General features: G+C 46.0%; 1 protein-coding gene and 1 long non-coding RNA gene across 5 annotated transcripts in view; one reads left to right on the top strand and one right to left on the bottom strand.

The window, feature by feature from the left end:
• Rgma (repulsive guidance molecule BMP co-receptor a) overlaps positions 1-2,773 on the bottom strand; it is a 44,502-nt gene extending 41,729 nt beyond the window's left edge. Inside the window, exon 1 of one of the 2 annotated variants that reach the window (XM_055623339.1) lies at positions 2,758-2,773. Coding sequence is in view for 1 of the 2 variants with exons in the window: in XM_055623338.1 (XP_055479313.1) it covers positions 259-272 (14 nt within the window). In the remaining variant the exon portion in view is untranslated. Of the gene's footprint in view, positions 1-258; positions 570-2,757 lie in introns of those variants that run through there. The other variant, XM_055623338.1, reaches the window with a different exon arrangement.
• On the top strand, positions 542-21,885 carry LOC129688490 (uncharacterized). Of its 3 annotated transcripts, XR_008721950.1 has the most exons (7): positions 9,804-9,886; positions 10,001-10,121; positions 17,650-17,746; positions 17,997-18,082; positions 18,970-19,202; positions 20,404-20,650; positions 21,323-21,885. It is a non-coding gene; the product is annotated as an uncharacterized LOC129688490 (long non-coding RNA). The 3 variants fall into 3 exon arrangements; XR_008721949.1 differs by lacking the exon at positions 9,804-9,886 and adding an exon at positions 542-598 and having other exon boundaries at positions 20,404-21,885; XR_008721948.1 differs by having other exon boundaries at positions 20,404-21,885.
• The last annotated feature ends 4,984 nt before the right edge of the window (positions 21,886-26,869 follow it).

Genomic DNA, 26,869 nt, shown 5'->3' with positions numbered 1-26,869 from the left:
GCACCGGGTCTGCCCAGCCACGCGCAGCGCCTGCTGCCCGCCGGACAGCGTTTTGGGGCGGGGTGGGGGAGAGAACAAACACCAAACCACAAAACTTTCCTGCTGCCAAGAGAGAAGGCGAATCATCCGAGGCAAAGCCCCAAATGTGTGAGCTGAGACACGGGATTGGGGAAGACGCAGATGAGTGAGGTGGCCGAGGCAAGTGTCGGCAGTGCCTCGGGGACATCAGGACCCGGTGCCCCGGCTGTCCGCGCTTACCTTGGCGGCTGCATGAGCCCCTCCAGCCCGCGGGGGGTGGCGCTGGCGGGACTGAGCGCGGAGACAAGGTGTAGGGCGGTCTCTCGTGGGCCCCTGGGCGAGGTGGGAGGGGCCCGGCTGGCGCTGGTCCCCGCAGCTCGGTGGACTTAGTAGCGGCCCGGGGCGCGCCGCCTGCTCCCGGGCTGCATGCCTGCGAGCGCCTGGAGGAGCTGGCCCCAGGAGCGGCCGGCTTAACCAGTGCTTCTGGCGTTTCCCAGACGCCCGCAGAGTAGGGCGGCCCGGGCTAACCTGCTCCCGTCGCCGCCACCGCCACCGCCACCGCCTAGCGCGGCGTTGCGAGGTTCGTTTGCGCGCGGCAGGGAGGGGGCGGGCCGGGCGCCCCGGGAGCGGGCGGGGGGCGAGTGCAGGCGGGGCGGAGGGAGGGAGGGAGGGGCGGGAGGGGCGGGAGAGGTGGGGTCCTGGCTCCGGAGGTCCCGCCCCGCCGCGGACCCACCCTTGCCGATCCGCGCTAGTGGGGTGTCTGAGGACTTGGGGGCGCGCCTGCCAGCAAGCGCACACTCTCCCCGCGGGCTCGCGACCCCGGGTGCGAACAGCAAGTGCGGCGACCCTCCCTCCCGCCAACACATTCAACTCTCCTCACCCCTAGGCAAGGAGGGCGTGGAGTCCACGTTTTCAACCGGGGCCAACGGTGGTCAGAGTTGTTTTTGTTTGTTTGTTTGATTGATCATGGATATATATCAACCTCTGCCGAGACGCACCTTTGTTCTGTTGGGATTTTACTCTTGTTTAAGAATCTTATTGGAAAAAATAAATAATATGCATATTGCATGCACGTCCCCGAAAACACTCGACTACATTCACACATTTGCAGGGTCCGGAGTAGAAATGCCGTCTTGCGCTTCCTCTACATTGCAGTCCGGCCTCAGAGGTAACCTTCAGTCATAGCGTCCTCCCCCCCCCCCCCCCCCCCCACCCCCCCCCCCCCCCCCCCCTCCGCGCGCACAGATTGCCAGAGGAAACTCCCGGCTTCTCAAAAGGATTCTAAATGCAGCTCACGCACCTAGTGGTGAGCACCGCTCGGCCCTGCGGCTCATCCCCGGGGTCTCACCCTAGCTGGGATGTGAAGTCAGCCGGGACACACAGCTCACACTCAAATTAGCACTGCGCAGTTAGCACTGCCAGGACCTTTCACACGGGGTTACAACCCGACCTTCTCTTAATCTTGAATTTTGATAGGACGAGAACTCTGTGTTTAATGAAAAGGTATCGTCAGTATTAAGGCCCCATCCTTAATTTTATGCTGTGGTCTTAAGGGATGTGTTTTTTGAACTCAGTGTTCTGTGTTTTATTGGGTCAAATGAATTTGGGTAATCTATAACTGAGCTATAAATAAACTCCATGTGCTTTTAGCAGGAAGGGATTGGGTGTTGCAGTTGGCTGGTTTCTATAATTAGCCCGGACCTTAGACAAATCTTTTAGTTTGGGTGAGCCTCAGTTTCCTTGTCTATAAATAGGGGAGTTGTACTGTGTGTGTGTGTGTGTGTGTGTGTGTGTGTGTGCTCTGTTTTTACCTTCCTTTTTCACATTCCATCATTCTCTCCTTGGAGACTCTCCCCCAACCCCATCCCTAATTCTCAAATCCTAGGAGTTGTTTTCCCCAGCTCTGACATCCATCTGTAATTACACCTTTATTTGTGGCCTTCTCATCACTGTAAGCGGTCAGGAACCACTCTTTGGGGACTCCCCCTGCCCTCTTAAAAATGCTCCTTGTAAGTGCCTGACATTTCACAATATACAGCTTATTTTCAAAAGTCACCGTTGTAAAGTAGTGGGTAAGGTTTTCTCACTTTGGGGTACAAACAGCCCACTTCCTAGAAATCTCAGCTCAACCTTGAGCCAGTGGAGGAAGCCAGAGTTATTTACCCTGATGAGCCTGACCGGTGAAGACAAGAATAATTAATGCTACTCATTCCATATTCAATTGCAATGGAATACTGCACAGGCAGATGAAATACGCCCATGAGCACCGGCTTTAAATAAGGCCATGGGGCGTGCTGAAGGTGTCAATTAACAACTGTGCATGGCTTCAAGAATAGTCTAGAAACATTCCTAATATAAAACCTTTTTTGTTTGTTTGTTTGTTTGTTTGTTTTAACCCTGAATTCCTTAGGAACAGGAAATAGGCTAACTTGGGTTCAAGCCTGTTTTGTTTGTTTGAATAAGGCGGTAGCAAACTAGGTCTGGGAAGCAGCAAGCCACAGGTATATCAATGGAGGGCTTCTCCTCCTCCTCCTCTCCCTCCTCCTCCTCCTCTCCCTCCTCCTCCTCTCCCTCCTCCTCCTCTCCCTCCTCCTCCTCTTCCTCCTCCATCTCCCCCCCCCCCTTCCTTCTCTTCCACCCCCCCCCCCCCTTTTGGGACACGGTTTAATCTATGTAGCCCTGCTGTCCTGGGATCTGCTCTGTAGACCGGGTAGCTTCGAACTCAAGAGACTTGCCTACCTCAACCTCCCGAGTGCTAGGACACCACACCCGGCCCCAGTTTCTCTTCAGATGTGCAGAGTAGCAGATGGAAAGATAAAATCTGGCTTCAAAGAAAGACAGCTGGGGCTTCTAACCTTCCCGGCCACTCTCTCCTTCCTTTTGTGAGAAGGGCTGCTTACTAGCACCAGCAGGCCAAGTCTGCCCGCTGTCCATCGCTGCAGCCGTTAGGTGAAAGGAGAGTCTACCGGCTGGCGAGAAGGGCTCGCGTTAGTGCACCACCGGGGAGGCGGCCCTCCTCCGAGCACCACGCCCCGCGGACGGGAAAGCTGGCGGAGCTCCTGGGGTGTGGAGCAATTTGCTGTTTCTGACGGTTGCAAATGAGTAGTGGCACCTGCTGGGCGAGAAGGCACCCACAGAAAATGAACGCAGGATGAGTAGAGGAGAGAATCCTTCTTGTCTCACTGACAAAACAGGCACGTGGCGGGGCTGTCTCTTCCGGCTTGGAGTACCCGGGGTAGCCTATCTTTTTTTTTTTTTTTTTTTTTTTTTGATAAATTCAAGTTCAGAGCTGGAAAAGTGCAGAGCTCGGGCTCAGAATACCAGTCAGAATCCTACCAAAACCGCGTGGAAGAAAGAAAGACCCTCTGGCTCACCCCTTGGGCCCCCAGTAACACCAGGGAAGGCAACAGGTTGCTGGGAACCTGCTCTCCTGTCTCCGCAGGGGTTTTCTGTCAAACACTTAACTTTACCATCAGGCCCCTGGGCTGGACCCTGCATGGAAATCCTGATTGCAAAACAGTCTTTGCCCTTAGGCGTCTGTAGTGTAGCTGGAAAATAGGAGTAAAGGGATGTTTCTGGGGAGTAGCAGGTTCCTTGCCCATCTGTGCAGACCCCTCCCTCCAATAAAATAGTCCCAATAAAATCTGCACTTGCAAAATGCTAGTGCATTTAGTTCAGCCTGCTGTCCTTCATCTCCAACCAGTTACTTTACAAAGCTGTGAACTGCCGGAAGAAGTGTGGAAGAGCCAGCCATAGCTGCATTATCTAACGTTGTCAATTAGATTTTATAGTGGCCAGCAGCTTCGGGGTGTGTTGGGTTTGGGGTGAATGGAACGAGGGACATGCAGGCCATATGGCAAAAGAAAACCACATGAAAGGGAGATGTTTTAACTAGGCCAGAGGTGGCAAGAAACAACTGGGTTTCCAACAATTTACATCAGATCCAAAAATGGATGCCTAGGTAGTAATTATATTAAGTGAGTTTACAGGGACAGCCGGGATGGCTCAGCAAGTTAAAAGTGATCGCCGCAGGAGCTTGCTGCCAAACCTGAAACCTGAGTTCAGTCTCTGCATTTAATTCCTGGGACCTGCATGATGGAAGGAGAGGACCGACTGTCGTGAGCTGTCCTTTATCATCTTTGCTGAAGGGTGAGCAAAAGAAAACCATACAAGGTAGTTGAGTTGAAAAAGAATAAAAATGGGTGAATGGAACTTGGTTTGCAGAGACAAGAGGCAGAAGACCAGATAGGAGATTCTATTACTCTTGGCAAAATGTTATCGAAAGCACATCCTAGGGTGCCAAAGGACACCACGAAGAAGGAGCTGTCAGAGGCCCGAATGTATTGCAGAATTGAAGAAATGAAGAAATACCAGAGCGGCAGAAAACCGGTGGTCAGGTAACCCTGCAGTAGAGTGCTTGGGTTTGGGTCAGTGGCTAAAAATGTTATGTTCGCCTGGTAAACTGAATTCTATCCCTGGAGCCCACGGAGAAAGCTGGATGCCGGGGCTGCGTCTGGAGACAGGAGAACTGTCTGGAAGCTTGCTTGCCTCAAAAAAAAAAAAAAAAAAAAAAAAAGGAGAAGGAAAGAACTGACTCCAAAAGTTGTCCTCTGACCTTCTCATGTGAATTGTCACATAAATGGCTGACACTTTCATATATGCAACACACACACACACACACACACACACACACAAAGTGAGAAAAGAAAACCAAATGAATTCATGAAGCTTGTTGTCAGCGTTTTAGCTTCCTTTGCTCTGTAGGGTAGAATGGTAATCAAAGCAAAATGAGTCAACTATCAGTCCTAGGAACAGAAAACAAACACCACGTTTCTTCTTTGTCTGTTTTTCCCCTTCTTCATGACTTTAGACAGCAGAATAAAGCGCCTTGGAAGTCGACTTTCCTGTGAAGTTGACTGACTTAGACATGAGAATAGTTGGAAGGTTTGGGCAGCCGCAGCTGCAGACCAGCTGGGATGTGGTCAGTGAACATATCCTCCCGGCCCACAATAGCACCCACAGAAGCCAGGCCTTGACAGTCTAAAGGCCTTGAGACCAGCTGGCAGGCCACATTAAGCATTCTGTTGAGTGTCCCAAGAATGACTGAGATATATCTGTTTTCCTGGGCTCTTCTTTTGGCTGCTAAACTTTGGATCCTTTGGGAGTGATCTCAATGTAGAATTTATTGAGTAGAAATATATCCTCCTTGAAGACTAGTTTTTAAGGTTCCCTTAGGGGAGCACCAAGAATTGAATGTAGACTACCGATCAGACATATTTAGCTATGGATAGAGTTGGGGTGCAGAGAGTGTTTTACGGTGTCTTAAGGATTTATCATTATTAGGAGGTACTATTTGAGGTGTTCAATCATGTATGTATGTATGTGCATGCATTTATATATGTACTTAAATATGCATGTATGTATGTATGTGCAAATGGACTTGCTATGTAGCTCAGTCTAACCTTGAACTCTCCATACTCTCCAGTGCTGGGATTACATGTTTGTGTCACTGTTCCTGGCTTCAATTATTTTATTTATGTGATATTTGGTTAGGGCAAGCCTGGACTGCTATTAAGAGGAAACTCAATAATAATTCAAGAATAATGTTTATTCGTTGCACTCCAGGGTGATTTTTGTTTGTTTGTTTGGTGTGAAGCTCTGCTCTGTGTGGTCATTTTGATTCCTGCCAGTCACAGTTTCGCTCAGCCTCCCTCCCCAAAAGCCCTATTGTGATATAAATAGTTGGAGCTGGAGTGCAGCACACCTGGGTTGCAGATATAAGCAGGACAAAGCATGTGGAGGAGGCCTGGCTCTGTTTGTATCATCATGGCTTCACACATGTCCCCATCTAGCTGCAAGGGAAGCTGGAAAGTTAATGTTGCTGGGCAGTCATCAGTCTATTTCTGTGGAACAGGAGACGTAGATTGTGCTTGACCTCCAGTGATATTTGGTTGCCAACTAGCAGCTGAGTACATTTTTTGTTTGTTTTTTGAGTCAGGGTTTCTCTACATAACCCTGGATGTCTTGGAACTCACTCTATAAACTCACTCTATAAAGCCTTGAATTCCTAAAGATCCACCTGCTTTTGCCTCCTGAGTGCTGGGGTTAAAGGTGTGTCACACCATGCCCAGCTCACGGTTGTATTTTATTGATGTAACATGGTTCAAAGGAAAAGTACTGGCTCTGGACCCAGAGGACCTGAGTTTGAAACTGTGCTCTGTCTCTCATACTGGAAAAGATATATTCTCTCTTAGGCCCTCGTTTGCTTCAACTGCTATGCCCTCCTTCAGAAGCTGCTGGGAGGATTTTGAATACTACAGCTTCTTGATATCATTATTCCAAGTTGGAACACATGCAAACAAGAATGAGTTAGCATGAAGGACCAGAATTTCTGTCTGAGAGCCAAACCATGTTAGAGAAACTAAAGACAGGGCATCTAGATGAACTTGGGGGAAGACCTGGAATTAGAGCTGGAGACATTTGAGGGAAATGAAAGAGCGGGAACCCCGGGAGTCATTAGTATCTTAGCAAACGCTGTTGGTACTAACTTGGAATATAATCTTGAGTGGATCCATTTCTCTCCATCTCAGCTCCTCACAAGCCACTTTTGAGCCTTGCCCAGACTGCAGCAGCCCATTGTCTGTTCTCTCTGCCTCCATTCTTGTGCTTTCAAAGCCGTTCCTATGCTTTCACACAGCAGCCAAAATGAGGTTTGGAATTGTTTATGAGATCATGTCTTCTGTTTGAGATCTCAACTCTCTTTTGACAGCACGTGGAATAAAACTCATTATTGCTTACCATACCCTCATACCATGTGAGGATTTCTCTGACAACAATTACCACTCTGCCTCTCCCACTCTGCCATAGCTACTTGATGCCATTGCTGCATCTAAATGTCTATTTTGCACTTGGCTCATGCCTCAGGGCCATCGCATTAGCTACTGGCCCTGCACAGAAGACTCTCAGGACCCTTTTGCATCTCACTGTCAAAAATCAGCATCCCCACCCCACCACAGGGTTTCTTTGTATAGCTTTGCCTGTCCTGTACTTTGTAAACCACACTGGCCTTGAACTCACAGAGATTCACCTGCCTCTGCCTCACTGAGTGCTGGAATTACAGGTGTGTGCTGCCACTCCCTGCTCACAATCTCTTTCTTTCTCACCACCCTATTTTCATTCTCTACACAACACCTACCATGATTTTACAATTCTCTTACTAATTTACCTGTTTATTGTTACCTAATTTCTTTTTTTTTTTTAAATAAGGGAAGCACACCTTTCTTTCAAAAGTTTTTTTGTTTTATGTGTATGCATGTTTTCCCTACATGTGTGTATATGCACCATATCTGTGTCTGCAAAACCACAAGAGAGTGTCAGATCCCCTTGAAGAGTTGTGAGCTGCCATGTGGGTTCTGGGAACTGAACCCAGGTCCTCTGCCAGAGCAGCCAATGCTGTTAACTGCTCAGCCATCTCTCCAGCCCCAGTTGATAAGTTCTTCATAGAACTCAACATGCCAATAAGTAAAACCTTTGTAAAAGTAGACCACTCTTTTTATTTATTCCTTTTGCTCAGGAATAATTTTGGAATAAACTGTATACATTTAAAAATGCTGTATGCTCACTGTGTTTAATCTTCTAAAATCTTAACCATGTATTTTTTAACTTCTTTCCACTTTCACAAATACTGACTTAATATGCTTACATTGCTCCATTGTGTGGATATATCATACCCAACTAAACTTCCTGGTAGTGGGCAGTTAGTGCACACTCTAAAATAGACCTATATTTGCGCTTTCTTCATCATGTCTCCAATACATCTTTGAAGTATTGAGTCAAAGGATGCTACAGCTTGTGGGCTTGTGACTTCCAGAAAAGCTGCAATTGTTCTCAGCCTCTCCTAGGAGGTATGAAAGTGCCAGCTTCCCAAGACCCTAAGAAAAGGACTCATAATTTTTTTTTTTTTTTTTTTTTGGTCAGATTGATGTACTAAAAATGCCACCCCATTCTGTCAATTCATATTTTAAAAGTATGACCAGGTGCGTAGAGTTCTCCCCCTCTGTTTATTGTATTTCTTTCTTTTGTCTTTTTCTTATGTTGTTCTCTATCTTGGCTCCCTTTTGAAATCAGCACTTTTTATTTTATTTTATTTTGAGACTGGGTTTCTGTTTGTAGTCTTGGCTATCCTGGAACTCACTCTGTAGACCAGGCTGGCCTCGAACGATCAACCTGCTTCCGCCTTCCAAGTACTGGAATTAAAGGCAGGTTCAGCATTTTATCTCCATGTGGTTTTGGCTTTCTTGGTTATACGTTGTCCTCTTTCATCTTCAGAGGTCCATGTTGCAGGAATGAGGGGCGTGGCTTCTCACTGTGCACTGCAGGCTCCCAGGCAGTGACCTCTTCCCCACTACTAGCAAAGAAGTTAGGGAGAGGACGTGGAGAAAGAAGGAGGAAGCCACGATGGGTTAGTGAGGAAAGGAGAACATGGGTGGCATGGATAAAGGCCCACCAGATGAATAACATTAGCAAGTATTTGGGATTATGGATGGGAGGAAGCCCAGATAGGAATGATTAAAGCAGATGGAATGGGATGGAGGCTGGAAGATATGAGATAGCATAGGTGGAAATATCTGCCCAGCCAAAGGTGAAATAAGGCAATTATAAAATCTAAAAAGAGTGGCTGGCTGGTTAGCTCAGTTGGTTAGAGCATGGTGCTAATAAAATCTAAAAAGAAAGAAAGAAAGAAAAGAAGTTAAATGGTTCTGTTACCTGTGCAAAGAACTCAGCTATGACTAAGAGGCTGGTATCTTATGAGCTTTCAACCCCTTATGAGATGTTTAGTGGGGAGACTTTCACATGGCCCTGTTTGTATAATGTGCTTGTGGAATGTATACAATTTACCCTTGTTCATTCAAATAGTGATTTCTCTACCCCACTATTTGGTTTCAATCCGGACATTGCACTGTGATGTTTATTCTAAGCATCACCTGTCTCAAGTTTGTGTAAACGTGCCACCATTTGTTCTCTGTATTGTCAATAAAACAACTAGCCAATGCTGAGCAATAGTGAAAATAGGGTGGGACATTCTGGTCTAGAGGGGAGGAGAGAGAAGCGAATGGGAGGAGGCTGGAAGAGAGATGGGGAGGGGAGGACTTGGAACCATCAGGGGAGATGAACCAGACCTAAGATATGACTAAAAGCAAGTATAACGTGGGAAATCTGAATGGGAGGAAGCTATGCGGGCTTGGAGGTTTAGGATGGAGTAATTATTGCCCAGCATTGTGCTGTAGGTGTGGTGATTTGATATGCAGCTGGTTTAGGAATAACCGCTGTTTAACTAAAAGATAACTCAATAATAAATATTAATATCCAACAACATGGCCCAAAGCCACAAAACTGAGGCCTGGACATCTTCATCGGAAGGGAGGTCACCCTTTATCTGTTTTGTAGGTCTCTGCAGAGCTGACCAAAGCCAACCCACCAGGTGAGTATTTACAAAACATCCAAGTACTGCAGACATCTTTGGGTGCCTCCCCAGCCTTTAAGCAACACTTTCAGCAGTGCAGGTCTTAGCGTAGGAGGTAAGCAGAGCTTCTCTCAGCAGCAGGTGATACCTGTCAAGCTTTAGGCCCACTCCCTTCTAACCCTGAGACCGGATCACCAGTTTCAGGCTTAAACAGAAAATGGGAATCCACTCTAGGCCTAGGTCAATTCTGTTGTTGTTGTTTTTGTATTAATAGTTGCTGATTTTTCTTTTTTGTCTTTCATCAATACGGTAGTGAACAATTTGCAAGTAAGAATAACAGAAATAACTCTCACTGTGCTCCACAAGGAAACCCAAGTGCTTTGATGCCTTGCACTAAACAGAAAGGTCAGAACTCTGAGGTCATATTGAACTGAAGCCTCGGTGTCAGTTCTTGATAGTTAAGTTGTCGGTCAACATTTCCTCATTGTGATTTTATCTCTTTGCTCTTCTCCTCCCCAGACGGTACTACTAATCTTTCCTCTGAGAAAGGATGCTCACAAAGTCCCATGCACAACCAGGGAGTGGACCAGTATCCAAACCAAGGAGAAGAAGAGATTCAGCAGGAAGCTGGATGTGATCAGTTAAGCACTGCTCTTTATCTGAGTATCTCCTCCTTCCTTCTTCCCTTCTTCCCTCCTTCTTTCCTTCCTCCCTTTACCCCTCTTTCCTGAGTACAGGACTTAGAGTATTATCATGATAAATCAACAGTTAAAAGTCATTGTTTTAAAAATATCTTGGCAAAGTAAAAAGCTACTAAATGTATATTTGGCTATCTAATTTCTCCAGTTTTTTTCCTGGGAAATTCCCAGACATTACAGATGCTCCTTTCAGGGTAAGGCTGTCCGTGTCACTGGAAATATAACGGCTGCTTTATCTTATAGGGAAATCACTTTTGTAGAACCCTCAGACTCACGTCTTCAACACCCAGCCTGCTATCCTTTTCTTCTTGGTGGTGAGAGTGGGGCCCTCTACCTCGTCACTCTAACGGGGAGCAGGACCGACAAGTTCAAGAGGGCTGTGGTTGGCGTGACTGTGGACAGCTGCAGTTGTTTGCAAACCCCTAAGATTTAAAAATTGCATTGGCCAAGGTCTTCCGGTCTGCAAGCATGCAAACGTGGCACCCACACCACTGGCCTCCAGAAACAAAGCGTGGAGGAGAAGCCAGCCAGTGTAGCCACTGCAGGTCTTGGCTTTGACACATGGAAGGGGCCTGTGATCTAGAGACCTGAGTGAATTCCCAGGGGAAAATGCCAGGAGGAAGTTTGGGTCACATGACTCTCTCCCCACCCACCCACTACCTCCCAGTTTCTTCATTTTGGGGAACGCAGATCCTCTAGGGAAACTACTTAAGGGCCTGCTTTACACAGCGGAAGTTAGCTTGCTTGTTTTTAAATAAGCAGGATCCGGACATTGGATTTTTTTTTTTTTTAATTTTAGAAAACTAAAAAATAAAGCAAAAAGATAAATATAAATTTAAAAAAAAAGAAAAAAGAGAAAGCTTCACTCTTTTCCCGGTTGTTGGGAAAAAAACAAATGCATAGCACGGAGCCTGAGAGCCCAAATCTGAAGAACAGAGGCAATCAGCTGACCGCATGGAGAGCTAGCCCTGCAGTTCAGGTCATCACTCTTTCCTATCCTCAGCGCCTAAGACTTCTGAGGTATTATTAGAAGACACAAGGTCACTTTCATAATTCCTGGGAGAAAAGCTCCCTGATTTTCACCAAGATCTCGGATCTGATAAAACCGGGCGATTCTGTGCTACTCCAGGATCAGTGACTGTGATAAAACCGGGCAAGCTGGCTTTTGCTCATTAACCTTCCCTCCATACCTTGAGGGATAACCTCAATTTCTTTGAGATTATACCGAAGCAGCAGACTTATGAAATACCAGCGGCAAGGCTGGAGTCTGCACTTCCTGGGTTTTGGCTGGACTTGCCTGTGGGCTGCCTTGCATATTAAAAGGCCTGGCCAGTCTGCATGCTTTGTGTTTCTTGCTTGTAAGTCTGTAGCAAGGGCCCCGGTTTGAGTATCTGCTGCTCTCTTCGAGGCTGGCCTAGCAGGCTGCATTACCTGGAGGCTAATCAGGTGCGTGCTGCTGGTGTGTGCATGGTGATGGGAACGCCTTGGAAAATGTGATTTTAAAATCACGAGGTTTGCAAAGCCTCACAACTGAACGGGAAGTGTGAGCACTAAGGGCCTATAGAAACTCCCTCCCAGTTGACAGTAGCAATATAGGAAGATCCCTGAAGTCAACCTGTGGCCCCCAAACCAAACATACACTCACAGGTTAGCATGCACGCACACACAGGCACACAGACACGCATAGAAGAAGAGGAGGAGAAGGAGGAGGAGGAGGGGAAGAAGGGAAGAGAAGTGTAAGCTGTCTTCCAGAGCTGCTGTGCCATTTTACATTCCCACCACCTTCTTATGAAAGCCTGCATTTGGTATGGTCTTTGTTTTTGTCAGTCACTCTGACAGTGCGTGGGCACCGAACTACGGTTTTGCTTTGCATTCCCCTAGCAACTACTGGTGTTCAACGGCCTTGTCATGGAGCACTGTGAAGCAATGCTAGGCCAGTGGAAACTTCTGAACCCTTGCTATGAGGAGGTGGTTTAAGGAGTGCCCCCCCACACACAAAGGCCACAGGGGGCCTGAGCCAGAGCATGACAGTGAAGGGACAGAGTTGGATGAAGGATGGGGGGGTTCCAGAAATGTCTGGAAAGCTGACGGAATGTTCTGACTCCGGAGAGAATAAGAGCTGCTGCTAAGGAGGACAGAGGGATCCAAAGTAAATTCTAGGTTTCTAACTCAGAGAAGACTCTCTCAAAATCCTTCGTTTTGCCCGTAAACCATCTCTATAACCCATAACCATTTGGACGTGGGCTCTCAAACCTGCTCTTGAGCTGAAGATATAAATTGGAAAGCTCAGCTCTTTCTGCCACTGTTTTTTTATTCTCTAGCCCACCAGGTTCTATCTAGAGGCCTCAGACCCTCAGACCTAGGCATCCAAGACCAACATATGTGCATCAGTGTGAAGGTGTCAGATCCCTTGGAACTGGAGTTACAGACAGTTGTGAGCTGCCATGTGGTTGCTGGGAATTGAACCTGGGAAGAGCAGACAGTGCTCTTAACCACTGAACTATCTCTCTAGCCCATTTCTACTTATTTTTAAAAATAAAATAATATTATGCATTCTTTGAGAATTTTGTGCATGCATAGGATATATGTTGATCACATTCATTCCTTCTAACTCCTTTCCAATCTACTCCCCATCTCTTCATCCCTTCTCCCTGACCAACTTCATGCCCTTTTTCTTTTTCATAACTTACCCGGTCCAATTTGTCCTACTCATATTATTTTCACAGAATAGGGGTTATTCACTGAAGCATGGTGGACCTACTAGAAGCCACACCCTTAAGGGAAATTGACTCTCCCTCCCTGAGGAGCTATGAGCTGTCAGTGTTCCTCAGCTAGGGGTGGGGGCTCATAGCCCTTCCTCTCTCTTTGCTGGAATGTTGAATGGCTTTATCTTGAACAGGCAAACGCAGCTGCTATGAGTTCGGCAGTCCCATCCTGTCCAGAAGACACTGTTTTTGTCCCTGACTTCTCTGTCACCTGGCTCCTACATCATTCCCAACTCAGGATGATCCCTGAGCCCTGGGGTCTCCACCTTAGTTTTTGAAACTGGACCTCTCTGTAAAACTAGGGCTCTGCTTCCTGCTAGACTGCCTAGGGAGTTGTAGGGATCCATCTGCCCTGGTCTCCACAGTACTCAGATTACAGACCCACAGCACCTTGGTTTAGCTAAGGTGGTGGGAATTTGAACTCAGGTCTTTATGTTTGTTCAGCAGGCATTTTGCTCGCTGACTCATCTTCACAGCCTCTAGGTTTGACAGTTCATTTTAAAAATAAACAAACAACTACCTTTAAGCCTATAATGGCAGCCTTCAGCATGAACCCCAGAGGAAGAAAAGCTCTATTGACATGAACTCCTGTGAACATAACGTCCAGAGAAATTTCCTTTTTTAATACTGAAAACCATCTTTTGGTGGCTCAGATGTCTTCCCATAAAGGAATGGTTATACAAATTATGGCATGTCTATACGTTATACAACTGTTCAGTACAAGGAGCCAAATACTGATATATTCAACTAAGAGGAGAGGTCTCCAGGAAATAACATTGGGCAGAAAAAGATAAACTAGGGGCCGCAGAGATGATTCCTCTACTGAGAGCACTTGCTGTGTCATCATGAGGACCAGCGTTCATATCCCATCACCCATATAACAAACCAGAGGTCCTATATGTGCCTGAGGCCCTTCTCTCCAGTGGGGAATAGAGTCAGAAGGATCTCTGATACTTGCTGGTTTCCAACATACTTGAGAAAAGTGCAAGTTCCATCTCCAAAGGGATAGGAGGACCACCCTAACGCTCACTTCTGATTTTCAGACATGTACACAGACATGAACCCCAAAACATACACAAACACCACAGAAATACACACACACACACACACACACACACACACACACACACACACGAAAGTAAATAAGCAAATCTTAAAGAGGACCCAACACAGGTACATATGATGATTTGATTGCATGTATTTAGTGAAATAATGGCAATGATTCCAGGGCTTTGGGATGGGGAGAGGCCAGGCTGGAAGAGGAGTAGATATGGTTACAATGGGAAAGTATCTTTATAAGTTGGAGCTACTGAGTGCCTTGAGAGGGATGGTGATTATGGGAACCTACAGAGAAGATGCAGTTGTATTGACTTAACACGCCAGGTCAGTAAGTCACACTAGGTAACCTGAACAAGGCAACGGGGAGACGTAGAGTAGTTGATGCCCTGGCTGTGATACTGTACTGTGGTTCTGCAAAGCTGCTCAGTGAAACGAAGTGTACAGGAGACTTCTCAATCATTTCTTAATATGTGAATTTACACTGATCTCAACTGATGTGTTAGTTAAAACTTACACCTAATTAATCATTCTCTGTGTGTGTGTATGTGCATGCTCACGTGTGTAGGTACATGTGTGCATGTGTGGGTGTGTACATGTGTGTGCGTGCATGTAAAGGCTGGAGAACAATGTTGGTGTTGCTCATCTTGTTTTTTTGTGTCAGGCTCTTTCATTGGCCTGGATCTCTCCAAATTGTCTACATTAACTAGCGTTCTCCAAGGACTCACCTGTCTCCACTTCCTTAACTCTGGGATCACAAGCATGTGCTACCATGCCTAGTGATATTTGTTTTTAAGTTTTACCTGGGTTTTGATGCACCAAACTCAGGTCCTCATGATTGCAAGACAAGCATTTTACCAATCAAGCTATCTCCCCAACCTCATTAGTGATTTTTTTATTAAGGCAAAATGTATATAGTATAACATTTACCATCACAATCCTTCCTTCCTTCCTTCCTTCCTTCCTTCCTTCCTTCCTTCCTTCCTTCCTTCCCTCCCTCCCTCCCTCCCTCCCTCCCTCCCTCCCTCCTTCCTTCCTTCCTTCCTTCCTTTCCTTCTTTTTGGTTTTTTGAGACAGGGTTTCTCTGAGTAGCTATGGCTGTCCTGGACTCTATTTGTGATCTCAAACTCACAGCAATCCACCTCTCTCTGCCTCCTTGAATGCTGGGAATAAAGGCATGTGCCGCCATGCCTGGCTCACCACAATCATTTTTAAGCTCTAGTTCTGTGGCATGAAGTGTATTTTTTTGGAGTGGGGGACAAGGTTTCCCGGTGTAGCAATGGTTGGCTTCAGACTGTACAGAACACACTGGCCTTGAATTTGTGGCAATTCTTTTGCATCTCCCCCAATTGAAACTTTGTAGCCACAAGTGCCAAGTTTCCATTCTCCTTTCTTCATGGTGTGTGTGGGAAAAGACCAGCAGAACAAAACAGAGAATGTCACCTCGAAACCAAAATTCTTTCTGGGGCCCTTGTAACTCAGAAGCTAAACTCTCCTCATGCCCATGAGCTGTCCTTGCTGTGGTACTGTCTGCTCACTGGCACTCCTGTGACACTCAGGTTTTTTCCTGGTTCAGCTGTGGGGCCTGGGAAGGGGTTTGAGAAGGTGTCTTAGAAAAACACTCTGGTTCTGGCTGAAGTATTGTAACTGGATAAAAGTAAGATATGAGACTGCGATTGAAGGCTACCTTGAACATTTTCTCCCTTTGTCTTCCTCTTAGCTGTGTTCATATTTTGCCTCTATATCATGATTTCTTTTCAGTTTTGCCAAGACTGGATCTTTCTTTAGTGAGCGTGTTGTAAGGGGGTCTGCCTATAAGGAAATTGTTCAAGCCTTACGACATAGGAAGACATGTCAAGAATTGGAAAAGATGTTTTCAAAGACTTGGAAGAAAGCCTGAGCATAAATGAGAAGCAAAAGATATTTTGAAAACGTTGATAAAAGCTTGAATATTCATATTTTTGGAATTTGAAAATGGTTTAGAATATTTGAAAAAGAGAAGTGAGAAGTTACAGACTCCAATTTGGATGGAGATGAAAGGGAAGCTATTTTTTGTTTGTTAAATTTGTTTATTAAAGAATGAGGCTGAGGTGGAGTCTCCCTGGAACTCAGGAATGAGAAGCCAACACAGGCAGCATAGCAAGACTCTGTCCCTTAAGAAAAAATAACACTGAGTAAACTGAAGCAAACTGAGTGGACGACGAATGAATTAAACAGAAATCAGTGAAATGATTTGACAATAAAAACTGTAATAGGCCTGCTGTAGTGGTGGATGATTGTAATCCCAGCAGCCTAGGAGGCTGAGGTAGGAGCATCACCGTGAGTTTGAGGCCAGCCTGGTCTCTGTAAAAAGGTCCAGGCAGACAGGGTTACAGAGCAAAACCCTGTGTGTGTGTGTGTTTGGGGGGGGGAAGAAGCAAAAAACAAAACAAAATAAAACCCTGTAAGACAGAAATTAAAGCTACATTATAAGAAAGTCATTTAGTGAAAGGCATTTTACTTGTGACAGAGGTGATGAGTGACCCCTTGGGTATTTTGATAGCTCAGTTAACTAGGGAGAGTGAAGCATGTGGATATTTTGGGACGAGATTTCAGTTTCTTGCTGATTTGCCCCCAAGTTGTGATATTAGTCACATGACTACGTGTCTTTTTGTTGTTTGTTTGTTTGTTTGTTTTTGAGACAGGGTTTCTCTTTGTAGCTCTGGCTGTCCTGGAACTTGCTCTGTAGACCAGGCTGGCCTCAAACTCAGAGATCCACCTGCCTCTGCCTCCCAAGTGCAGGTATTAAAGGTGTGTGCCATCACTTCCGGGATACAATGACTACATTTCTAATACATACAGTTATGAAGACATCGACAGCAAATTGACCAATGTGCTTTGTTAGTTTAAAGACTGGTCACTGCATAGGGAAACCAGAAGTTTCCTGAAATTTATACTTCTTATGGACCTGTGAAGAATTCTCAGTTTTGACAACTGCCTTGAACATTTGCACAGCCGCATTGGAAATTAGTTGGAAAATAGAATTTTTTTTTCCTAATCAGTGAAGGATAAAAATAAAATTTCCATTTACCCCATCAGAGGAAGGGCTGAATTATCCTGAATTACTGTCTCTCTCTCTCTCTCTCTCTCTGTGTGTGTGTGTGTGTGTGTGTAGAAGATGTTATTTTGTTATAGAAAGGCAAGAGAAGAGCATGCAGCACATGTGTGGAGATTCAGGCACCTTAGAGGTTGCCAGGCAGCTAATTAACAAAAAGATTAGATGGTTCTTCTGCAAGGCAAAGCATTTGTGGTAAACTCTTTAAAGTACACGAGTTTTTTCTTATTCTAAGCAAATATTTCAAATCCCCAAAATCCTTGGTTTTATTAGCCTCAGGTTCTCCAGACTCTGAATCTACTGATGTCCTACTCTGTGTTCATCGTCTTGCTATGTCACTCTTGGGCATGCTCTGAGACTCCTCTGTGCTATCACTACTCCCAGTCATTAAAACACAAACCTACAAGAACTGTTGGTTCATGCTTTCATCTTCCCCCAGAGTTAGCCTGCTGTGTCAGGGGCCAGGGAGTGGGCATTTGTGTTCCAGTGGTTTTGTCTTATACTCAGTGACTCCAAGATTACTTACACTTTCCATGTCTTCTTCCATAAAATAAGGCTGACAATGCATACCTCACAGTATCATCGAGAGGCATAAGTGACTTTCAGGTGTTGACACAATGCCTGGCAGTATCTCCAACAAGCCTTACATATGGTAAGTACTCTATAAGGTTGAAATAAGGAGTTTGAGACCTGTTGGAAAGAAAGGCTGAGGCATATAGCTTAATGTAGCTGTCAGTATGTTAATTTATCTCTGTGGTCGTGGGTTCCCTTTGTGTAAAACAAGGGCTTTCAAATCAAGGCCGTTCATAGTACTCAAGCTGTGTGATTTGGTTGAGATAAAATAGCATTTTTATTACCTAGAGTGAACCTTCAACAAAGCTCACTAATTGTTCTCTTGACAGTGTCTGGAATTTTGCTCGATTCCCTGATTCTTTAAATATTTTCTGCAAGCACCCAGAATGCAAATAGCAACAGCCCGACCAGTCTAGTAAGTTCACAGTCATCGTACTGTTGGGAGTCAGCGGCCTATGACCTCTTCCTCTCCTTCTTAGCAGTATCTGAAGTACTGCTATAACTCTCTGGGTTTTCTAGGGATGTATGCATTTGTAATAAATTTTTAAAAAGGTTTATTTATTTATTTCCTGTATATGAGTGCTCTGTTTTCATGCACACAAGAATAGGGAATAAGATTCCATTACAGATGGTTGTGAGCCATCACATGGTTGCTGGGACTTGAACTTAGGACCTCGGGAGCAGCCAGTACTCTTAACTGGTGAGCCATCTCTCCACAGCCTGTGATGAATCTGTTTTAAACACATCAGTTTGGCCTGGCTATGGTGGCCACTTGGGTCAGACACTAATGTGGATGCTGTTGTGAAGGCTTCAGGGTGATTGGCAATGCCGACTAGTTGCTTTAGAGAACAATAGAGCCCTTTACAATTTGGTTGATCTTAATCAACTAAAAGACTTAAAAAAAAAAAAAAAAAAAAGACTGGAGTTTCCCAAAGTGTTCTGTCTTCTTCCTAAGTCAGCAGACTGCCCAGCCTCACACAGTTTGAACTTTCCAGCCCCACAATTTTATGAGTCAGTGTCTTAAAATAAATTCTTATGTACAAGAATGTGTACATATCCCTCATTCTTCACGGACAAAGGTTAGCAATAGCTGAGGATGCTCTAGTTATGACATGTCTCATATTAAGTAGTGCGGCGTTTGCATAGACTTGAAAATCTTTTTGAGATGGCTTTATTTCTGATGCAGTGTGGATGTTCTTTATCCTGCATTGCTGGGGGGGGGGGAGGATGGCAAGAGAAGTACATGCATGTTCTGACGATGCTACCTGAATGTATCTAATGTGCTGCTGGTTAAATCTGTAGGCACAGGACTCATGGATAATGGAGAGTTCCTGTTTCTCCTGCTTCTCTGGAAAACTCCAAGTAGACAGTATTTCAAGAACTCAGCTGGAGACCTGTGAGGGAGGAGTATATATTTAAGTGTTCATCCCCTCAGTGGAAAGTTACTGAGATAAACCCTGGGAAGGAGACCAGACATGGCACGTAATGCCATGGGAACATGATGGACTCATCTTGTGGTTTCCTGAAAATATCTGGTAGGAGCTTTGTGAGCTGCAAGGTAGTGAGTGTCCATGAACCTCAAAGACATTCCCATGGCTTGCTTCCACAGAGCTCCTTTGTGGGGACTCCAGAGGTTAGCCACCCGAGAGGCTATACGATGGGAAGATTGGCAGAATGTTCCCAAACACTACAACCTTCTTTCCCTGCTTTCTCCACTGCACTAATTGTCAAGTCAGCTTAGGTTTTAAGCCTTTTCAATTTGTGGGATGTTCCTACTTGCCCCTGTGGGTGGGATGGGCATGGACACCTGTGACTGCTTTGGAGATGGAGGGGAAGAGAAGAAGAGCAGGAAGGGAAAAGATGAGGGCAGAATATGCCCCACCAGGCCAGAGAGCTCTGATGATAAGTCTTGGCTCCAGCCTTATGGCTACAGACTGACCACAGGCGAGTCATGCCACTTCTCTGAGCTCTCACTTGTCACCTGTGAGGTGGACATCCTCTTTTCTTGAAGGGTTGCCAAAAGAATCCAACGAGATCCCGAACAAATACCAAGAATGTGGACTTAAGGTCACATGAAGGTCAGAAGACACACTGCATGTCAGAGAACAGTTCTGGGATTGTGTCTATATTTCTAGTATGCATTCTTCCCTTAAGGACAGTAGGAAACTAGTCTGCCTTTTAGAAACACACACGGATGATACTGAGTGTTTCCCAGCTGTAGGTGGTACAAGGAACAAGTAAAGAAACAATCCACCTCTGTGTAAGATCCATTCTCTCTGTCGCTGTCCTTTTTCTTTCTTTTTATATTCCCCCTTTTTTCCTTATTTTCTTTGTAGTTTGAGGCAGGGTCTCACAAGGCTGGCCTTGAATTCACCCAGTAACACCTCGAGGCTTTAAACTTGTGATATCTCCCTACCTGAGCTTCCTGAAATGCTAGGATTACAGGTGTGTACAGCCAGGCCTGGGCTCACTTCTTTAATTTTTTTTTTTTTTTTAATCAGATGCCAGTCATCTCTCCAGGACAGGTACTGGGGATGTCACAGAAACAGAGCCGTCCAATCCCTGCTTGAGGGAGCAAAGCCTTTGGGGTCAGAGGGATGAGCTGGAGTCCTCATCACACAGTATTGGGTCCCTTACTGTAATATGGGGAAATCATGATTGCCCTATTCACACTTCCAGTGTTGTACAAAGTGGATGTCATTCTCACTTTTATTGTCCAACTCTTAATTGACTCAGGTGTTAATTCAACCCCTGTCTGATTACTGAGGACCGGTAGCCTTCCTTCCTGCACCTGCCATGTCTTTGAGGTTCAAGGACATTCACTACCTTGGATAGCAATTTGGCTGGAAGAGGAGAGGCCCCAACATTCCTTGAAGGACCATACTATGGAAGTACAGGGGGCAGAACAGTCCCTGAAATTACTGGTGATACTGCTCCTCTCTTGCCAGCTCATGCTCTCCACCAGCCCCCATTGTCTTGCAGGGTAAGGGCAGAGCTTTGGGCGGAAAGAGCCAGGGCTCAGGTTTCTGAGACTAGGTATTCCCATCAGTCAGGTGACAGAGGCATCTGTCCAGTACCAAGCTGTCACCCACCCCATACAGCCAGGGCAGCCAACCAGGGGAATCTCATTCTTCTATCCTTGGAGGGTTAGAGGGAACTGGAGCCCATAGCTTTCATCCCGGGACACAAAAGGTAGCCATGATGGAGTTAAAAGGTCAAGAAAAAGAAGGGTTGACTCCCAGGGACCTGCTGTTCTCCAGCTGCTGTCTGCTGCAAGCTGGGGTCCCAGCCATATCTTCTTGTGAGTTTCTCCTTCCCTCAGGTGGAGATCCTGCCCTTGAAACTCGAGAGTAACCCAGTGATCCTAATTGACTGTCTACTGTGTAGGTGTTCCCTGCTTGTTTATATTGTTCTGTTACTTGTTCCTCCCCCGACTCCTTTGTAGTTTACAGATAGTGTGGACAGTGGAAAGGCACACACATGGCCACATACACCTCTGCTCACTCTCTGAAGCAAGAACAGACCTTAGCTCCTCATAAGATGCCAGGAAATTAGAGCCTCCAGCATCAACTGGGCAAGCCCGTGTTTAAAGTGGTAGGATCTAAATCAAGTGCAAGAGCTGATGATTTTGTTGTTTCTAACATGACTTTGACAGATGCTGGGAGCCAGCAGAACAAAAATTCATCCCTATACAAGGAGCATTGAGAGAGAGAAAGAGGAAATAGAAAATCAAATAGGACTTATCATTTCAGCGGAATTTCTGAAGACGGGTTGTGTAACAGTTTCCTCCTGGATAAAGAATTTTATCCTTCAGGGAAGTTCCTTAAACAGAAAGGTAAACAGCCAACATTAGCTCTAGGAAGTCCCTGAAACTGATCAGATTCACTAGGCCATCTGGTAGAGAAAGTTCCTCTCAGACCTAAAGAAGCTGAGTTATAATTAAGACTGCGAGACAACGCAAGCCGAAAAGACCAGCTCCCTTGAAGAAGCAGAGACCAGCCGAGCTGCCTGGATGAGGCTCAGACCAACTGAGGCGCCTGGAAAGCACACACAGCAACCTGCAGACTGTGCAGTGTGCTTCGGAGTCCCAGCTTTATGAGCCATCACCAGTGCTGGGGTTGGGCCTTGGTGATGCAGCTGTCTTTGAGTCATTTCTGCCCCTATAAGTAACCCCTCACCCATACTCCTGTAACTAACCCCAGTAAAACTCATTTCTTTACCAAATTGGACTTTGCTGGTATCTGTAGTGTGGTGTACTGTGGGGTCCCTCTCTGGGGTAAGTAGACGTGGTGGTTGTTGCGCACAACAAAGGGGAAGTGAACTCTCTCCAGTTTAGTTCCAGGGTTGTTGAAGTAGAGAGCTTGGAAGGAGTGGAGGGAGGCCCTATAAAAATATGACACTAGGCAGAGCTAGGCTAGGTACCAGGGATCTTTCTGAGTAGTTTGTGCGGGCGTAGAAAGGATAATCTAAAGAAAACAGGAGAAACTGGGCTCAGTGACACGTGCCTGTAATCCTAGCACTCAGAGGCAGAGGCAGAGGCAGAGGCAGAGGCAGAGGCAGAGGCAGAGGCAGAGGCAGAGGCAGGTGGGTCTCTATGAATTCGAGGCCAGCCTGGTCTACAAAGCAAGTCTGGGACAGCCAAGGCTGTCTTGAAAAAAGAAAAGAAGAGAGTGCTTAGGATTCCTCCTAAAGTATTTGTACAACACCAATGAAAATGTGATTAATTTTCTAATTGCTGGTTGCTCTGAGACTACAGAGAGGGACTGGAGTGAGTGGGGAATTATCTTTCATTGAACATGTTTCTGGCTCTTATTAAAAAAACAAAACAAAACAAAAACCCAAACAAACAACAGCAAGATGGCTTAGTAGATGAAGGCGCTTGCCACCAAGCCTGATGAACCGAGTTCGATCCCCAGGCCCCACACATGGTAAAGGGAGAGAATTGACTACCCAAAATTGTCATGTCATCTATATGTATGTATGGTATGCAAACATGAACACGTACCATACACATGTATATACAAATTAATAAATGTAATAAGAATATTTTAAAAAGAAAAAAAATGACCAGGAGATAAATTCATGAATATAGAAATAGGAGTAGATTCAGGGGAGTTTTTGTTTCATTGAGTTTTATTATTTATTGAGCAACAATATATCAGAAATGCTTAGATTGGGTGAGGATTGTTTTTCTGGGTTATCATGTTTTGTTAACATGGCCATTTGGGATGCGCCACATGAAATTACTGTAGTTGAGACCCACGGTGGCGGGGTTACTGACAATTTCACTTTGCTTAGCTGAGGGTCTCTCAACTTCGGCATGTTTGACATTTTCATGATCCCTTGCTGTACTGTGGGACAGACCTCTGTGTAGGCTGCTTTAGCTGCGTCCTGGAGCAAGGAGAAGCCAGCGACACTTCCCCAGCAGTGATAACCTTTCTTTTTATGTCACCACCAATCCTCCTGGCAACATTCTTTGTGGGACTGAGTACAAAACACAGGGCTCTCGTACAAGCATTTATTAAAAGTTTCAAGAGAGAAAGCTGGAGATGTGGGTCTGTCGAGAAGCCTTTGCTTGACCTTTCAGGACCATGCATCCGGGCTCAAGGAATGAAAGTGTTTGCTTCCTGATGTCCTAGGTATCATCCCCAGACCACATAAAAAAGCCAGATGTGGTGGCACATTTGTAATCCGAGCACTGCTGCTTCAAGATGGGAAGCAGAGATAGTCTAAGCTTTTAAGTCTCCATACCTTAGGTTTAGCATTATAGAGTAACTTAAAAAGAAAAAAAAATGAAATTGCAGGGAATCTAACACACGCACACACACATACACACACACACACACACAGGGTTAACTGACAAGAGGTTTGGATAGCAGCCATATCTGGCCCCCCGCCTGTTTTTGTAAATAAAGCTTTTCTTTGGAAGGCAGACATACTCACCTGTTGACATATTAGCAGGGGCTGCTTTTGTGCCATAATGGCAGAATTGAGATGTTGTGCCAGAGACTGTATGGCCCAGGAAGCCTAAAATATTTACCGTCTGGTCCTTTATGGCACGTTTTGCCAATGTTCTGGATGACTGAGTTGTCAGTCTGTGGTGGTAGAGGATGTGGAGTTGGCGAGAACCCCCTGAGTGTGTGACTCTCCGCCGCTTCTTATTCATAAAGCTGTAGCAGTTAGGGTTCTTGAAGGGGGCTGAGAACCTACCTGAGCCCGGGAGAAGAATGTGTCGGAAGTGTGTGTGTGCGGGGGAGCTCGCAGAATCAGCAGTGACTTACTGCATTAATTAGATAACGAGAAGAGGTGCACTGTACTTTTCCAGCTACACCACCTCGCTCAGTGCCCAGAGACTGTGAGGGAATATTATAGGGACGGGAAACGTTTGAGTGTTAAGACACTTTCCTGGGTGGAGTGGAAGGTCTAGGGCACATTAATTTTCCTGTTATCCAGGCAGGTGCACTTCATTCTTAATATGCCTTTGTACTTTACTTTTTTTCAGTTAAAAAAAAAATTATGTTTCTTAGGGGAAGCATTTGAAAGCAGTCGAAAGGAAGGAGGTTTGATGGCAACTCAAGTAGTTTTGCATGAGTAATAATAATTATTATGATGATAGTTTCCTGCCTAAGCCTTCTCAGTGGGTAATATTTGCAAATTAAATACACTATAAAATATTCAGCCCCTTGCTACAAACTCGGGTGATTTGCATAATCCCCCCTTGCTTGGGCTCTGGAGTGAACGGTTCCCTAATTAATTATTTAATTCCCATCTGTACAGTGTGAACAAGCTAATGAAATTCCAGCAGGCTGAGAAAAGCTGAGGCTCCCCTTTGGGGAAGGGTCCTGGTTTCCCCAGGCATGGGTCCTTCCAGCCAGGGGTCACCTCCCAACACACCCAGGACTAATTGTAGAACTGGCTGGTTATAGAAAATGCTCTGACCTTCTCATAACCCAGGATTTCATGGGGCGGCTTCAGCTGCACACCACACACAGCTGGGCTCCAGAGTACTCACCAGTGGCAAGTCTAATATGGCTTTATAAGGAGATTTCTCAAAACCATCCTAGGTTTGGTTTATGGACAGCCCCTAAGGCTCGTGGCTATTCCCTTATTACTTCATTTCTGGGTGCGTTTTTCCATGTGGCAAAACATCAGTTTTATTCTCTAGTCGTTTTGCAATGAGTTCAAAACCTACTTTATTTTCTTCCTTACTTCAAAGTTTTGGATAAACCAATGATACCCTCCCAGCAGCTCTGGGAATAAGAGGCCCAGGGCACTTCTAGGAGTGGCGGGTAGGTGTGGTGGGTGAGGAGGAATGCAACCTTGGTGGTTAAGAGCAGGGGGGAGCCTGAGGGCATAGGACAGGATCCACACAGTGTACTCAGGGCTGCACAGGTGGTTCTTGTTTAGGGTTAGTGTCTCGAATTAAAAACACAATAACGGAGAGCCGGGCCAACAGCTCAGGCAGCAAAGTGCTTGCTTTGCAAGGAGAAGGACCTGAGTTTAATTTTCCATAACCCAGGCAAAATAAATAAATAAATTAATTAATTTAAAAAAGCTGGGTGTGGTAGCATGTGCCTATCATCCCAGCACCGGAAGGTGTTGCCATGTGGATACCTGGAACTCACTCGCTGGCCGGTCTAGACTGCTGGCGGAGCTCCCAGTCAATGGAACACCCCGTCTCAAAAAGAGTGGACAGTGTCTGAGGCATGACACCCAAGGTTGTCCTCTGGCCTCCACAAGTGTGGTACACACACACACACACACACACACACACACACACACACACCAATGGTATTCACTAGTGGAGGTGTCTTTGAATGAACCGAAGAGATTTGCTGCTCTAGTTGCTGCAGGCTGAACTCTCTTGGGGTCTTGTGGATGTCCAGCTTTACTCTCCACACACATCCCCCGAGACCTGCGGCTAGAAAGCACTCTGCTGCAGTGGGTGTGGGGTGGGCTGAGTTCCCACCACGTGAGGTAACTCACAGCGGTTGCTGTTGTGTGGCATGGAGTGGTTGGGAGACGCACTCATGAATGTGGTGGAAATCTGTCAAAAATGGTGAGCGTTGTGGTGTGCGACGACGACGCTCGAGTGCATTCCTCCAGATTTGAATGAATGGCATGTTCAGCAAGGAGGAGAAGAAAGGTGACATTTACACTCTTTTTGACTTTGAATCAGTGTGTGTGTGTGTGTGTGTGTGTGTGTGTGTGTGTGTGTGTGTGTGCAGCCATATGTGTACAGCAGAGCTTAACCTGGCTGGTCATTTCTAAGGTACTATCCACCTCATTTGTTTGTACGACAGAACTCTATGTTTGATCTTGCATGACTAGATCCTTGGATGTAGGCCTCATAACGCAGAGGGCTGAGTGTGTAACGAGGATGTGGAAGGAGTGGTGAGTGATTGCTTCAGCCTAGCGGGTAAGGTGCTCATGGAGGGCTTCATGGAGTTGATGAGCTGAGACTTGGAGGAAAGCTTGGAGTTCGCCAAGAGTCTCAGATGATACAAAGATGCTGGCTAATTAGTGTGCACGGGCTCCTCGGAGGGTCTGCGGGGCAGGGACTCCTGAGCCGTAGATCGTTGCTCTGGCTGTGGGGAAGGAGGATTCTAGCCAGATTGCCGGGCAACCCTCCAGTGCCTGGTGGATGCTGACAGCAGAGCCTGGTTTGGCAAGTTCGCTCTGCAAGACTGATGATTCCCCAGCGAGCCTCCTCTGTGGCCGGTGAGAAAGCAAACAGAGCAAACGGGGCCTTCCGTGTCCCAGCCATGCGCTAGCATGGCAGTGGAGATAGAGTTAAAAACAAGATTGTGGCCCTGTCCATCTGGAACCGTGCTGCGCATTGATGACTGGGGAGAATAATGCAATCTGATTGTTCCATTGGGTCATTTCTGGGAATATGAAGACATTTTTTCCAAAACTGAGAGTCTGTATGCATTGAGAGAGAATTTCAGGGCTTGGTCCCGTAACCTCCCTTGGCCTGTGTAAAGGATTCCCAGTTCCAGGCTTCCTGGATTCGTTGTCCCTGGGTAACCACTACGACAGGGGACTCAGTTCTTTTCTTCACTGGGCTGTGTCAGGGTTGAAGACGCATCTGAAGCTCCATGTGTTAGTCCTTCTGGCTGCCTCAAGCTCAGCAGGCATCTTCTGCAGAAGGAATGCTGAGAATTTCCCCTTTCCATCCTATCAGATCATCTGGCCTGGG

This window comes from Psammomys obesus, unplaced genomic scaffold, assembly GCF_907164565.1.
Source record: "Psammomys obesus unplaced genomic scaffold, mPsaObe1.curated_primary_1811, whole genome shotgun sequence".
NCBI lineage: Eukaryota > Metazoa > Chordata > Mammalia > Rodentia > Muridae > Psammomys > Psammomys obesus.
Note: the sequence above shows the minus strand (reverse complement) of the source record. Positions and strands in the feature narration are given on the sequence as shown.